This window comes from Paroedura picta, chromosome 8 (assembly GCF_049243985.1).
Source record: "Paroedura picta isolate Pp20150507F chromosome 8, Ppicta_v3.0, whole genome shotgun sequence".
Lineage (NCBI taxonomy): Eukaryota > Metazoa > Chordata > Lepidosauria > Squamata > Gekkonidae > Paroedura > Paroedura picta.
The window spans coordinates 93,944,009-93,960,790 of NC_135376.1; the positions used below are offsets into that span (position 1 = coordinate 93,944,009).

General features: G+C 47.3%; 2 protein-coding genes across 2 annotated transcripts in view; both read right to left on the bottom strand.

The window, feature by feature from the left end:
- The window catches only part of PRXL2A (peroxiredoxin like 2A), a 32,642-nt gene extending 31,867 nt beyond the window's left edge, over positions 1–775 (bottom strand). The window contains exon 1 of the mRNA XM_077350825.1: positions 611–775. The gene's annotated coding sequence lies outside the window, so the exon portion shown is untranslated. The remainder of the gene's footprint in view (positions 1–610) is intronic.
- Positions 776–5,887: 5,112 nt separating this feature from the next.
- Positions 5,888–16,280, bottom strand: EXOSC3 (exosome component 3). The gene is made up of 4 exons (XM_077350829.1): positions 15,963–16,280; positions 9,810–9,959; positions 7,284–7,435; positions 5,888–6,200 (listed from the first exon to the last, which is right to left on the bottom strand). Exons 1-4 carry the CDS (start codon positions 16,239–16,241, stop codon positions 5,999–6,001), a joined length of 783 nt encoding a protein of 260 aa, XP_077206944.1. The 5' UTR covers positions 16,242–16,280; the 3' UTR covers positions 5,888–5,998.
- Positions 16,281–16,782: the final 502 nt, after the last annotated feature.

A 16,782-nucleotide genomic window follows, 5' to 3' on the forward strand; every position in this document is an offset into this window, starting at 1 on the left:
GATGAGGTTTATGACCGTAAGCATACACCCAAAGACAAAAGTGCCCCAGAAAGCATTAGTTTAACAGTACTAAGAAACACATTATACGGTCCATTTACGAGAGCAATCGGCAATGACTTTCCTATACTTGCCAACCGCCAGGTGGGCCCTGCAGATGCTTTGTGCCCCACAACTCAGAGAGATCCAATTTCCTGGAAAAAGTGACTGTTTTAAGGATAAACCAGGAATTTCTCGACCTGGAGTTGGCAACTCCAATTACGATGGACTCAAACAAGGGCTTCTCTGACAGGGGAGGACTCTAAGGCACGCCGCATATGAGTTGCCAACCTCCAGGTGGGACCTGGGGATCCCCCGGAATTACAGCACATCTCCAGCAGCAGAGAGCAGGTCCCCGGGAGAAAACGCCCCCCCTCTGGAAGGTGGTCTGTCTGGCTTTGTGCCCCGCTGAAGCCCCTCCCCACACCCTGCCCTCTGCAGGGTCCGCCCGCGAAGCCCCCAGGTTTTGCCCAACCCCGAGGTGGCAACTCGAATGGCTCAAGAGGGCTTGCCAACCGCTGCGGTGCATTGCTTTGCCTTGCCCTGTCATGCCGGGGGAGCGGGCGGTACTCACACTGCAGGGACGGCGAGGGATGCTCGGCAGGGCTACTCCCCGCCCCGCGTGCGGCGCTCCCGAGCCCAGCCGCCTCCAACCCGCGCCTGCTGCACTGAGTCGGCGACGAGCGGCTGCGGCGGCTTTTCAAGCCCCCGCCAGCCGTGCCAGCGGAACGCCGAGGAGACGAGCCGAGGCTGCCTAATCGAGCCCTCGCTCACCGATGCCCAGGCAAATCCCGGCCTCCTCTCCAGCCCGCCCCCTTGGCGGCTGCGGAGCCTATTACGAACGGTGGCCAACTCGGGGGGGGGGGGGGTTGATATTCCTGGAGATCAGCTTAAAGCGCCCAGGATGAGAATCACAGAATCCTAGAGTTAGAAGGGTCCATCAGAGGACATCCAGACCAACCCTCTACTCAATGCAGGATCAGCCTAAGCACCCGGGATGAGAATCATGGAATCCTAGGCCTATTCTGCACACAATAGATAATGCACTTTCAATGCACTTTAGAAGTAGATGTTCATGTTCTGCACAGGAAAATCCAGCTGCCAAAGCACATTGAAAGTGCATGATCCTATGTGTGCGGAAACCGTTCTAGAGTGGCAAGGGGCCATCCAGTCCAACCCTCTGTTCAATGCAGGATCAGCCTAAAACACCCAGGATAAGTATCTGTCCAGCAGCCGTTTCAAGACTGCCAATGAGGGGGTATTCACCATCTCCTTAGGCTGCCCATACCACTGGTGAAATACTCTGGCCATGAGATCCCCTCCCCCCGATATCTAGTTGCTACCTTTCTACCCGTAGTTTAAAGCGATTACTGCAGGTCCTATCCTCTGCAACCAACAGATTATCAGGAGCCAGCTTGGTGTAGATTGGACTTTCTCAACCAGGGTTTCGTCAAACCCTGGGGTTTCTTGAAAGCCCTGGAAGGGTTCCTCAATTGAAGTGATTGATATGACCATGTATGCGTTGGAATTCTTGCTTTGCATCCTTGCATGCACTCTCTGAGGCTGAAGTGAGGTTGTTCCATTTGACAGCTGATTGTGAGAGACTTGACTGAGACACTCTCTGTTCATGTTCATCTGTCAGAAAACATAATCACTATGTCTATATTGTGAATATCAAATGAAACAATGTGATAACCAGGCTGTTAACTGTGAACAAGGGATAAAAAAGTGAATATCTGAAGACCAGATTTTTTTTACCTCAGAGAAAAGATTACTGTTAAAGATTGTGTTTGACTGTTCTCTAGTATGTAAGTAAGCATATTCAGTATTACTTCAGAAGATGATAGATCTTATTTGAAATAAGAAGAAAATAACTAAGTGCTGTTGTCACCTGCCAGTTTATATATACACTTTTCTCACTCTGACTGGGAGATTAGTGCAAATTGACCAGCTTCCTCAAAAAGATTTCATTGTATTTTCCACTCAAGATATTGATAGAAACTAAAATCCAATATTTTTACCATTAAACCCCAATAGTATGGTCATGTCACACACACACACACACAGACACACACCGCACGGCCAATGATCAATGGGAAGGGTTCGAAGGAGAGGATCCCTGAGTGGGCATGTCCACAGCTCTGCTTCCCAACCATATTCTGCATGATGGCACCACTTTATCATCGGTAAAAAAAACCCCGAGAAAGGCTGGTGTAGCAGTTAAGATCAGTGGTCTTAGCTCCGGAGAGCCAGGTTTGATTCCCCACATCCTCTTCCATGTGCAGCCAACTGGGTGACCTTGGGCTGGTCCCTGTCCTTTTAGAGTTGTTCTTATAGAGCAGTGCTATCAGAACTCTCTCAGCTCCACCTACTACACATGGTGTCTGTTGTGGAGACAGGAAAGGGAAGGCAGTTCTAAGCTGCTTTTAGACTCTTTTGGGCAGTGAAAGCAGGGTTCAGAAACCAATTCTTCTTCCATGTCATAGCTGTTTTTTTCTTTACTGCACCATGATGAGCAAGTAAAATGCGTCCTGATGGTTACTATACTGAACTGCTTTGAGATTCCTTTGGGTAGTGAAAAGCAGGTTATAAAAATGAAATAATCTTTCATCTCCTTCTCCTGGAGACAGTTCCATTGTAAAGGTTTGGTCCTTCATGTCTGGTGGAAGAGCCTCAGAGTGAAGAGCAAGAGAGCATCTTCTCTTTTAGTTTACAGTCTCTGGTCTGGCCTTCCCCTTGTGCCAGGCCCAGTCTTGCCCAGTAGGTGATGAGGGAGCTGCCCAATGGAGAAGAACAAGGAAAAGGTTACTGCCGCTGCCTATGTGGTGCCCACTTGGTCTGGAGCTCAGCTTTCAGTGGCTGAGACCAGCCAGGGGACAGCTGATCCTTGCTTGGCCACCAACAGTGGGTGACGTGATTCTGTGAGGATCAAATTGAGGAAAGGAACCTACGTCAGGTGCTTTGGGTCCCCCTTGGGGAGAAAGGCAGAATATAAGCAAAGGGGGCTTTCTCACACACAGGGTAAAGAAAGGCAGTGTGGTATTGTGGTTAAGAGCTGTGGACTCTAGAACCAGGTTTGGTTCCTCATTCTTCCACATGCCAGCAGCAGAGTGACCTTGGGTCAGTCACAGTTCTCTTACGGCTGTTCTCACAGATCAGCTCTCTTAGAGCTCTTCAGCAGCTCTCTTAGAACTCATGCTGGGGAGAAGAAGGGAAGGCAATTGTAAGCTGCTTTGAGACTCCTTTGGGTAGTGAAAGTGGAGTATAAAAAACAGCTCATCTTCTCAATAATGCACTTTCAATCCACTTTGCAACTGGACTTTACTGTGTGGAATGGGAAAATCCACTTGCAAACGATTGGAGCAATGGATCAAAATTGCATTATTTAGCCGGCACAAAAGCACCCAAAGCAAACAAATCAAAACCCTGGTGAAGTGAACCATTCCCCTGTAGCTTTCCCAGGGCCTACTGGTTCAACTATGGAGCATGTGCAGAGTGCACACCCAATTATTGCAGCTCTGATGTGGATCGGAGCTTAGGGCATTTCTTCCCAAGAGGCTTCATGGGATGTTATTTACCAGGTGATGCCATTAAGCCACTATTCAAAGGACAGTATTTCAGGCAACTCGGCTTACCTCAGAGGCTACAAACAGCGTCAACAATAAGAACCATGTGGGATCAGAGCAGGTATCCGCCTCATCCCAAACGAGCTAATCCTACAAACACTCAGAAGAGACTGGCTGAGTTTTCCCTCAACTTCCTAGCGGACAACTTATTTAAGGTCAGGTCTTCATAACAAGTAGATTAATTTCTTCCTCTGGCCAATGTTCAGGATTGTTGGCAGACACAATAACTCTTCTCTAATGACACCTCCACCCATAGCAGCCATGGCCCCAGCACATAATGCGCAGTGACCCTTTTCACACTTCCTGAGTCACTAATTAGAAATAGAGGAAACCAAAGGGATTGGTTTTCCTCTCTGCAGTAGGTGGATGTAGGATGCCCAGCTGTAATTTCCTTCGGGATAACACTGTCATAGATTTTGTGAGGAAGTGTGCATGCACGCAAAAGCTCACACCTTGAATAAATCATTTTTGGTCTTAAAGGTGCTATTGGACTCAAATTTTGTTGTGCTACTTCAGACCAACACGGCAACCCACTTGAATCTATAAATTTTATGTATTGATGATGTTAACATTTCTCCTTCCTGCTGAAATTCAGGGTGGGGGAAGGGGTTTGGCTTGCTATTAATAGGAACAATTGGAACTATCTATGGGCAGGAGGTAACTTAACAAGTAGAAGCATAAAATCCTATTTACACTTAAGAACTACTTAAGAGTTGCACCTACAAACAATCACATACAAACACATTAAGTTGTCACATTAGTCCATCAAGGACAGTACTGTTGACTCAGATTGGTAGGAACTCTCCAGGGTCGCAAGCAGAAGTCTTTCACATTGCCTACTAACAGATCCTTATAGACATTCTGAATTCTAAGCATACACTCTACCACTAAGTCACAGTCCCTCCCTAGAAGAGGGAGGCTGGGGGAACAGGGAAAGATCTTAAAAGTAGCTGTTATGTTTCAGATCAGGATCTTTTAACGTATTTAAGCATGCAAGCATCTTTGGGATTCTGACACAAAATGGCTGCCAACCACAAAAAGTCAGGGTGGGAGTTAATTATTTATATATTTTAAAAATATGTTCAGTATTTGCCAGGTGATATGACAATATAATGAGATTCTTGTGGCGCAGAGTGGTAAGGCAGCCGTCTGAAAGCTTTGCCCATGAGGCTGGGAGTTTGATCCCAGCAGCTGGCTCAAGGTTGACTCAGCTTTCCATCCTTCCGAGGTCGGCAAAATGAGTACCCAGCTTGCTGGGGGGTAAACGGTAATGACTGGGGAAGGCACGGGCAAACCACCCCGTATTGAGTCTGCCACGAAAACGCTAGAGGGTGTCACCCCAAGGGTCAGACATGACTCAGTGCTTGCACAAGGGATACCTTTACTTTTATGACAATATAAAGAGCCTCTTGTGGCGCAGAGTGGTAAGGCAGCAGACATGCAGTCTGAAAGCTCTGCCCAAAGGCTGGGAGTTCAATCCCAGCAGCCGGCTCAAGGTTGACTCGGCCTTCCATCCTTCCGAGGTCGGTCAAATGAGTACCCAGCTTGCTGGGGGGTGTACGGTAATGACTAGGGAAGGCACTGGCAAACCACCCCGTATTCAGTCTGCCATGAAAACGCTAGAGGACATCACCCCAAGGGTCAGACATGACCCGGTGCTTGCACAGGGGATACCTTTACCTTTATGACAATATATGGTGATGTCCACCTGCCCCCCCCCTCAAACAATGGGCCTGGAGGGTTGGGAAGGGGATAGGCCCCGGGTGGGCTGTGTCCCCAGCTCTGCTTCCCAACCATATTCTGCACAATCTCGCCACTTCTGGGGTTTCTCAAAGCCTGAAGAATGTCTCAGGGTTTTCAAGCTGAGAAAGGCTGCATCATAACATGAATGTCTTTTCTCCTGACAGGAACCAATTAACCTAAGGGAACAACTTTGGGTAAAGCTGGTGGAGCTGGCAGTCCTAGAACTATTTGCTTGTGCATAAATAATTTCTGAGTAAGCATATGCACTGGGCTGGAAATCACCAACTGACTAAAGACTGAATATCTGAATGAGCCACGCTGAAATGAGTGAAAAGCTTTTGTTTTGTTGGGGGGGGGGGGGAAATCAGTGACATTTGCTCAAGTCAGCATTACGAAGGTCTGTACAAAAATCCCACTTGACATTAGCCACAAGCATGAAGCAGTGCAGGGCAAGCCCCAAAGAAACAGATGCAACACAGACGTCAAGGCGGACATTAACATTTATTATCTTAAATAAATATAAAAAATAAACGGTTTCCTTTGAAAATATGCACCTCTGAAAACAAATCGGATGCCCCCCCCCCTTTGTCTCGTTAGCTCTCCGACAGTCTGGCAACAGCTTGCTTCCTCTGGTCTGCGGTCATGTGCTCACAGGCTTCTAAGATATTGGCCACAATCAGAGTCTGTTGAATTGTTTTGGCTTTCACCCATATTCTCCCGTTCATTCCCAGCACCAGCTCAAATGGGTAAAGTTGCCCCAAATCCTGGATGATTTCACAGCTGGGAGTCAGAAGTCTGAAACCAAAATTAAGAGGGAGAATGATTACAAGCAGAAAAGTTAAGGCATGGCTTTAAAGATCTCTACTTATTTCCTCTACATGACATAACTAAACTTATCCAGCGGGGTTCCCTGTGGGTACCAGTAGACACTTTTCCTGGTGCCAGTCAAGTGTTTTTAATGATGTGGGTGGGGGCACCTGATTGGCCCTGCAGATTTTTAAAAACACGGCTTTAGCAGCAGCTGCCGTCACAGGACACTGTGGGTTTGAAGGTAAGCTGTGGCAGCCATTTTGTGGCGGGCTTGGCCTTCTATGGCAGCCATTTTGTGGCCGCATCCCCCACACAGTGAATAATTTCCAAAGGGGCTGAGTGGATTTAAAAGGTTTTGGACCCCTGCTTTAGTAAATAACTAAGCGTGTACGTAATGCTTAGTCGTTGTTTGCTTTATTGTGAAAGTGCAGTAAAAAATTCTTAGGGCAATCCCTGCAATTGTGAATTGTGCATCAGTAGGCTAGTTTACACAAATAGCATATGTATACCCAGGACCTGAATTATGGCAGGATACTCATAATGGACGCTTTAGGCTGGTCCAGCATTGAGCAAGGGTTTGGACTAGACCAGGCTTTCTCAACCAGGGTTTCGTGAAGCCCTGGGGTTTCTTGATGGCCCTGGAAGGGTTTCCTGAATGGGTCAATTAATTTTGTTAAACTTTTATCAGATGATATGACCATATATGGTCATGTCAACCTGCCCTCCCCTCCCGAAATGGTCAGTGGCAGAGCTGGAAGAAGTGGGAAGGGGAGTGGCCCTGGGTGGGCGTGTCCACAGCTACACTTCCCAACCATATTCTGAATGATGGTGCCGCTTCTGGGGCTTCTTGAAGCCTTAAGAATGTTTTAGGGGTTTCTCAACCATAAGAAAGTTGAGAAAGGCCAGACTGGATGGCCTGTACAGTCCCTTCCAACCCTATGATTCTATGACAAAGGGTGAGAGATATGTAAAGTTACATGACTGATTGTGCCTCTCCGCTTTGTAAAAAGACCTACACAGACAAGATAGAGGGGAGAAGAATTCTCGCCTGGTAACTACTGCACTTACTTCCTTATTAAGCCCAAGGAAACCTTAATCATGAAGCCATCTTGCCCGATGATTCCCATTCCGTTGGCTCTGCCGCTGCTGTCTATACAGACCATCTCGGGTTCCATATCTTTATTGGCAACAATGAACTGGCCATAAATAAGGTCTCCCACCTACAGAAAGAAGAAAAGGTTAAGCACCATGACACAGAACAGTCTCATGGCAAGCATGTTGCATTTCATGATATCAACGACTTTAAGAAGCAAAGCCATTTGCTCTGCTGCAATATTACCGGGTTTTTGTTGGTGGACTAGACGTTCTGGGTCAGAAATCAGAGGAAGCAGAGCGGACAGACCAAGGACGGGCTGTGCTCAACTCACTCCCACGCAAGCCAAAGAGCTGGCCAAGTAGTTTGTTATGCCGCCTCCTCCCCAGAGTGAATCACAGCAGAGCCTGAACTTTCTTACACACCTCAGCTCCTTTCTTCTTGTGCCTGAGTGAGAGCGCTAACAAGCAGATCCACAGACACCATGAAAAATCTTCCTAAACGCCTGTTGTTCTTCATGCTGGGAAATTGGGGTTATGGAATAGTACAGATGCACTGGGACACCAATATGGCAATAATAAATCCAAATAGAGTTGTCTCTCTTCAGTTTCAGGTGTTTTTAAATTCTTACTTCATATAAGTCCCAACGTGTTTTGCCTTCTGGCTTTGTCAAGGGACAAATTATTAGTGTTTCAAACAAACTTCATATATGCAAATACTTGTCTCTTGGACAGAGTATAAGGTCATATTAACCGCAGCCACTCCTAGCTAGTGGCGTTCCAGACGCCTGTTGCTCTTCATGCTGGGAAATTGGGGTTAGCGGGTCTTACATTTGCAAAGGGAAGAAGAACAGCTGGATATGCAAACTTCATACATGAGATTAAGAGGTATGGGGTGGGCAGATGACGGGAAGTCCTTGGACCTCAATGGCCTTTTCCAGTAGTTTCAGAGGGTAGCTGAATTGGTATGAGACAGAATAGCTACATATTGGTCTCAAAGCTGCTACTGAACTCAAATTGGGCTTTTCCAGTTTTGAACATTTAACTCCTCGGGCTCACATTCTTTTTGCAACCTGCAGAGGAGCCTTTCTCAACTGTTGTACTGTTGAGGAGCCCCTTCAGGCTTTGAGAAACCCCCAGAAGTGGTGTGATGAGGCAAAATATGGGCAGGGAGCATAGCTGAGTACAGGACCACCTGGGAGCCCCTCCCCTCCCCACCCCTCCAGGCACAATCATGGTAATTTGGGGTGAGGGGGGGGAAGGTCAATATATGGTTATATCACTCGATAAATAGATAACAAATTAAATATATATATATTAAAAATAGATTAACTCAACCTATTTGGGAAACCCTTGCAGGGCCATCATGAAACCCTGGTTGAGAAAGTCTGCTGTAGAGTTGAGAGAAGGAAAACCGTGTGCCATAAAATTGTATATCATAGCAATCTTATTTAACATACGACTTTCAAGAATACTATCTGTTCTGTCAACCCTGCCTATTTCATGTTCTGTGGGGGCGGGGAGGGATATCCAAATTTCCCTTTAGACGGTGTCAATATAAGCTGTTAGCGTTTATGACCACCACCCCCTTTTTTTTGGTACAACCTGATAAGTATGTACTCAAATTTTGTTAAATTATTTTAAGTAGCAGCCAATTCTGTATCCAGGAAAACCAGATGAAATTTTAAAATTAAACTTTGCAATGGATGTTCATGTTTAAAAAGGAAAAGTGTTCCAATTTGTTCGTAACATACCCCTGCTGCCATTCAGGTACTGAGGAGAAAACAAATGCAGAATGCATGAGAATACAGCCATTTTAATAATGTATGGAAGGGAGAGCAGAAACTCAAGTTAATGAGTAAGGATATTGGTATTACACAAAAATGTTGCACAAGATGGTATGTTATGTATGACTAGATCTTAAAAGTTTTTAAACCAAGGAATAGTTATTGCTAATAATCACCCAAATTTCCTTTGTGGGGGAAACAAAGATACATGGAGTTGCATTCCTGACTCTGCAAATCTGATACAAGCAAGGGATGCTTGGATACAAAACACTGAGAAATGTATTTAAAGTTTTGGGATAAGCCTAACTTAGAGGCCTCTGCTAATCTCAGAGTGTTTCCTTCTCCATTGTCCTCTCACCCCAGCAAAATCAGGAGAAAACCCACCACAAATTATAGTTTTAAGAAGATGTCTCCCGACAGGTAACATAATCAAGAGGTTCCATTCCAGGCAAGAAAAATGAATTGTTATCCAAGGTGCCTCTCAAATTACAACACCTTGTGTCAAAAACTGACAAAGGAACGGATAAAGAAGCAAAGGCATTTGAACGCTGTGCTTAAGGCGTGATGTCTTGAGACACTTTCTCATGCAGACGCTCTTGCAAAAACCTTGTGACTAAGCCAAAGAGCAGCTAATGTTTCTCAATATGACTGCTATGAACAATGCGCATGGCCTTGAAGGCAGTCCCTGCTGTCAATCATATTTCACAGCCCTCACCTGTACATTTGGCCGGTTTCTCTTGGTTGCGCCTTCAAAGGCCAGGTAGGACAGAGAAGCTTGCTCACTCCCGCCAACGTCCAGTTTAAATATGTCCCCAGCTTTGCCCGTCACGATGCCGATTACATGGTCTCCTTTGACTGGGACATACTAGGAATGAAAAGAACCGGGATATTAGTAAACTGCTTCACGGCCATACAGCTTCCTCTTGCAATGAACACTGACGAAACACAGCAGCCTCCTAAAACAAAACCATCATCATAAACCACAGGAAAGATGCTGAACTCTTTTTGAGATGCAGCATGGTATAGTATAGGGGCCGTCGGTGCAAACTTAAATGGACTCCGGGGAATGGTAGAGGACAGGAAGGCCTGGAGGATCATTGTCCATGGGGTGGGTCGGACACAACTTCGCACCTAACAACAACAACAATAGTATAGGGGTTCCCAAAGTGGGCGGTATGCCCCCCTCAGGGGATGGTGGAAAGATCCGGGGTGTGTGTGAGGAATTTGGGGGCAACAGTCTGATTCTGCTGCAGCTGCATTTTCCTAGTGAGAGACGTTCCAAGGTGGCTTGCCATTGCCTGCCTCTGGATAGTGGTGACCTTCGACTTCTTGGTGGTCTCCCATCCCAGTGCTGACCAGGGACAACTCTGCTTAGCTTCCTGAAGAAAACAACACCTCCAAAGGTGAGCTGGATGGGATCATATTCCTGCTGAGCGCTTTCCTGTCCTCACTCTGTCCTTCCAGCCCAGATCTCCAGGAATTTTGTAACCCTGGCTATCTCAACCAGGATTTTATGAAACCCTGGGGTTTCTTGACCGCCCTGGAAGGATTTACTGAGTGGGAGTTAATTAATTTTTAATATTTTTAATTGTTACATATTTATCTGGTGATATGACCATATATGATCATGTCAACCTGCCCCCCCCCAAATGGCCAATGATGGGCCTGGAGGGGGTGGGAAGGGGAGGGGCCCCTTTATTCCCAGCCATATTCTGCATGATCACACCACTTCTGGGGTTTCTCGAAGCCTAAAGAATGTTCCCAAGGGTTTCTCAACAGGAAATAAGTTGAGAAAGGCTGTCTTAACCCTTGCCCAAAAAAGTTTCCATCTTTGGAAGGTTGGAAAAGCTTTCTCCTGCTTGCCCCTGGCCGTGGGATTTTCCACTGCTTACTCCCCCTACTCTCCCCCTCCCTTCCTCCCAAAGTGTCTTTTACAAATGACTTTACAAAGAACTTGCAAGTAAGCAGAAAAATCTTGTAAATTTTCTTTTAGTAGCTGCCAGGGTAGTTATTGCGGCCAATTGGAAGATCGTTAATAATATCTGATTAGAAAACTGGAGATCAAAAATATGCAATATTGTAAGTTTGAAAAAACTAATAATATTAGAGTGATACAAGGTTAGAAGATTGAAGATGCAGTTAAAGAATGACAGGAGAATAAGAGGCTCCCGTAAGTCTTTAACTATATCCTCAATCTTCCAGCCTTGTATCACTCTAATATTATTACGTATCTAAATAAATTTCCAGACTCTAATATATGTAACACTCTGCTATAATATTAATTTACTAGAATTAAAGCCCATTTTATTGAGGAATAAAATGGGCGCTAGGCAGGACCTGGGGTGTTCTGGCGGGTGCGGGCTGCTCCCGGGGCAGGAAGAAGTCCAGCGGCCACCCAGCCACCCGGGAAGTTGGTGGAGTTGTCTGTCGGGGGCGGGAGCAGGCTCCCGGTGTCGAGAGAAGGGTGGCGGTCCCACCCCCCACCCAGCAGGCTCGCACAGGCTTCTCTCGGCCACGGGAGCAGGCTCACCGCGGCGAGGCTGCTCCCAGGGCCGAGAGAAGGGGGACGGTCCCACCCCCCACCTGGTTGGCTCCTGCAGGCTTCTGGCTCCGCGGTGGGGGGGGGGCCCGCTCCGCCTTCTCCCAGCCGCTGGAGTGGCCTCACCACATCTCTGATGCGGTGAGGGCGCTCCAGTGGCTGGGAGAAGGCAGAGCAGCCTCCCCGGCGAGCATTGGCGGCCTTCTCCCTGGCGCTCCAGCGCCTGGGAGAAGGCGGAGCGGTTTCCCCCCCACGCAGGAGCATGGCTTATGCTTCTCCCGGCTGCAGGAGCGGCCTCGCTGCATTTATGACACGGCTTTGCGCGGCTCCCCATTGGCTGCTCGGGCCTGGATGGACACTCGGAGGGCCCAATCAGGAGCCGCCGGACAGAGCCCGCCCTAACTCCTCCCAGACAGCCCTTAACTTTTTATTTAATCCGCTTTGCAGGAGTGGTTTAAAGATATTGATTATGAGGATGAAGCAAGAAAGGTTCGGAATTTGAATTTATCTATTAAGCTTGGATTGTGGTTTCATCCCCCCCTTTTCCCTTGTGTATCCTGTGCATCTTTTTTGTTGTTCAAGTTGTTAAATAAAAAATTGCCTATTTTTTCATACTAAAATATGGCTGCTATATAGCAACAACAAAATAATAGGCCATATGGTGTGTTTTGAATTTGCAGTAGACCTAGCACCAGGAAAGAGGTGTGTGCCTATATGTGTGTTTGGGGGCGGGGGGGGGGAGGCACACTATGCATGCGGCCTGGGAGCCAAGAAGGAAGCGGTCCAAAAATGTTTGGGCACTGCTGGTATAGTGGTTAAAGCGTTGGCTTTAGATTTGGGAAACCCAGGTTGGAACCCTCATTCCACCACAATAGCTTGCTGGGGAACCTTGAGCTGGGCACACATTTCCACCTAAACTATCTCACAGGGTTGTTGTGGGGATAAAATGGAGGTGAGGAGAAGGGTGGAAGCTGCTTTGAGTTCCCACAGGGGAGAAATGTGGGATAAATCTTTCACAGTGAGTATGGTCATTGGCACAGAACTCCCGAACAAAAATGCTTACTGCTCAACAACTGCATACACTTGAATGTTATCATGGATGCATTAACAAGTAATAATCATTCAGTGGTGCCTAGTTATAACTGCGTTGGGGGGCTCCATCAAGTTCCACGCTAAGGGGGTCTTCAAGGCAACAGATGAGCAGAGGTGGTTGGTCCTGGCCTTCTGGGCACACGTGGGCCATAACTGGACCCTGCTTCTTACTAGATGTAATGGGGAATATGTTAAAATGATTTATTTATTTATAATATAAAAGCAGCCAATAAAATTGTTAGTTAAATAAAGCCAAAAAAGCCAAGGCGACATCCACTTTGAGAACTATTATCTGAAAAGAACAGAAGTTCAAGAGGAATACACAAGATTTTCCTGACTCTTTTCATTTCCAATAGCGGAAGGAAAACAGTACAACCCAAAAACAAATGTAAGACCGAAAACGGCTTATCACATTAATGCTTCATGTGAAAATAAGTGTTTGACATTCTTACCCACAAGCTTCATAAACTGCAAGAAAATGTCAAGATCTGGCCCATGCTAAGCACTTAATTCACACAGATTTCAACATGATGTGATGTGCTTAAATCTCCCCCATGTGAATTAGTGTGTCACAGCTGAACTGCAGCCTCAACTTGTAGCTAGGATACCGCAGAGTCATAATCCGTCACTGATCACAAAGGATGTGGCTGCAAGTACCTCATTACAAAATACTGGGCCATAACCGTGTAACTTTGAGCTGTGAAAACCCTAAATCTCTTTAAGCCCAATGCCAACAGCTAGAAATTTCAAGTATGTTCCTTGCCATGCTATGAGAGACTATTCTTCTCGCCTTTGCTAGTTTAAAATGCCACAACTGGACAAAAGCAACACGTCCTCTATATACTTCTACAATGGGGAATTAGATCAGAGACAGAAAAAGGCCTCAAACGAAGTACTAGGCCTATGATTATGCTCCCAAAATACAGGTAAGTTATTCTTCATTTAGGGTTGCTTAATAGAATTCACATTAGAAAGAAAGGTCTATATTGCTGGAATAGATGCGAAGGTGCAAAGGTGGAAGATTGCTTAGGGCAGGGATTCCCAACCAGGGGTCTGGGGGTTTCCGGCAGCTCTCGAGGGGGTCCACAGCCTTTCCCCTCCTACCTTAACGGACTTGGGCACAAGGAATGGGCTGCTTCTGTCCAGACGGCTTGGTGGATAAGCCAGGGATGTAAAAATCAAAGTGGGGGAGTTGGCTGTGGCATGGTAGGGGGGTCTGGACTGTCTTCTCAGCTTCTGCCCTTCCTTCCAGCCTACGTGAGGCAGAGCTGCCATGATAGGAGAGGTGGGGAGAGGGTGTGAAAGGTGTGTGTGGTGATGTCACTTCTGGCTGCATGTCACTTCCAAAGGGTGTGGCAGCGTGGCATAGCCAGTTGACATCACTTCCGAGGGTCCTCGAGGCCTAAACATTTATTTCAAAAGCTCCTCCACAGTCAAAATGTTTAAAAAGGCTAGCCTAAGGCATCAAAAAACTTATCTCAGCCCTGGATGGGTCACTGTACCAAGTCAATTTGGATTTGAGGGCTGCTATACCAAAAAAGCTGGGAATCACTGCACAATAAAACCTGTTCTGGCTCTTGGATTAGTCTCTTATACGAGCTTTCAGGACACTTAAGGAATACAGCTCTGCAAAGAACAGTTATCCCTATCATCTCTCTAAAGGGATCCATTACTGTTACTGAGATGTAATATTAGATTATCTCCACCCTGCAAGCATGCTCCTGTCTTCTTTGGAATAAAACGCTTGTGAAAAATGAAGTTTTCTTTTTTTAAGCTTATTTATAGTCCACCTTTCTCACTTGAGACTCAAGGTGGATTACAGAGGACAGATGGAGAGGAATATGCATGGTCCACGCTAGGCAGATCTCATCAGGTCACAGAAGCTAAGCAGGGTCAAAGCTTAGTTAGTACTTGGACAAAACACCATTAAGGAATATCAGGGTCACTAGACAGAGGTAGGCAATGGCAAACCACCTCTGAACATCTCTTGCCATGAACAATCTAAAAGGTCGCCATAAGTCAGAAACCAGTTTCTGTAGGAAACAACTGTGTCAGATAGCAGCCTCTGATACTTTCTAGGTAAAATCCTTCTGTAAGTTTTCCCAACTACACGCCCTCCAGGAGTTTCCCTGGCTGGAGTTGGCTGCCTTATTTTGAACTAGGAAGACAAGACTGAGTGTGAATCACAATTCAACAGAAGCAGAAATACAAAATCCAGTGGCCTCTGGGCAGCAAGCTGACAAACAATGAAATATGCAGGATTATAAAGTGGAAAATAAAACAAAATGGCAGGGCACTGCAGGTGTTTGTACTTCCCAACTCCCATCTAAGGTGGATCCTTGTTGTTGGGAAGAGGGGAAGGACCAGGTCTAGAAGCCACCCAGAAGCAGAATGGGCTTGGTCACAAACACACTTTGAAACAGATTCAGGTGGGGAGCCCTGTTGATCAAGCAGAACAAAGTTTGAGTCCAGGGGCACCTTGAAGTCCATCCAAAGGTTAATTCCAGGTATAAGCTTCTGCATGCATGCATGAAGCAGCATGTATACACAGGAAAGAGGGTTGCCAGATCCCTCCTGGCCACCAGCAGGGGTTGGGGGGGCTGGGTTGCCTGCTTCAGATTGCCAAATCCCTGGATATCTGGAGGTAGAGCCTGGGGAGAGCCTGCAATGCATCCCTTTTCTGCAAGGGAACTGACCTCTGTAGTCTGGAGATGAGCTTTAACTCTAGGGGTTCTCCAGGTCCCCAGCATGAGAGCTTATAGATGCAGGTAGGTAGCCATGTTGATCTGAAGCAGTGGCACCTTTAGGACCAACAAGGTTTTATTCAAGGTATGTGCTTGGGTGTGCATGCACACTTCCCCCAGATACAATGTCGCGGAATGGAAGCAATCAGTTCAAATTCACAGGTGAGGGTAAATTAACATATAGCAGAATGAATACGGTTAACAGTTTCCAGAGATAAATAGGAAAAGCAGCCATTTGGATTGGTTTGTGTGCAGTTGACATTGACGTGCATGGGAAACATTTGGTGTACAATCCAGAGGAATAATAGGCAGCTAGCTAATCAACTGCTGGCAGCAGTCAGCTGAGGCCCAGCCCTGCCCTTCTGCCCCCCGCCTGTCCTCTCCCGCTCAGACCTAGCCGGCCTTCAAGGTGCCCCAGAGTCAAACTGTTCCTACTCTAAACAGGCAACCCTGCAGCCACGACTCGATGCGCATGCGCGCTCCCTTGCCTTACCCGCTTCTGCTGGGAGTCCACCCAATAGGTTCCCCCGGAGCAACTTCCGGCCCCGCCCCCTGCTTGCCCGGCGGGGCCCCGGTAGCGAAGGAGGCCGCACTTGGTCACCAGCAGGCCTTCCCCGCCGCGCCGCAGCCCCGGCCCGCACACCAACCGCCCCTTCTGCGGCCCGGCCGGAGTGAGGCGCAATCGCTCGCCGTCTGCCTCGGGCTGGCCGGGCAGGAGCAACACCTCCCCCGGCAGCACCACCTGGCCCACGCGCTCTTCAGCCGCCGCCATGATGGGACCCACGGCCACTTCCGCCTCGACGGCGCGCCTGCGCCAGGTCGCCCCGCCCACCTTGTTGCCGGAAGCGGGCCAACACCCGTGCGCTCATCGGCGCATGCGTGACGCATTAGCGGGCCTTAAGTTATCGTACTGTCTAGAAAAGGAGGGACTTCGAACTCCCCTAAGGAGGGTGGATGTCATCCCATTTAAAAAAAATGTGAATAACATTTGCCTACCTTTTAGTAGACGGAAGGGATAGGATTTTACGTGTTTTTAAAGAGAGGGAATAAAGAGAGGGAAAGATAGAGGTTGCCAGTTTCCAGGTGGGACCCCGAGATCTTCCATAACTACAGTTGATCTCCACACAACGGTGATCAGATCCCCTGGAGAAAATGCCTACTTTGGAAGGTGGACTCTTATTGCATCATATGTTGCTGAGGTTTCTCCCCGTTGACTGCCCCAACTCCAAATATCCAGGAATGTCCCAACCCAGAGTTGGCCACAATAGCTGTGGGACTCTCAAAACATTCCATAGCACACCCGGACAAGTGGA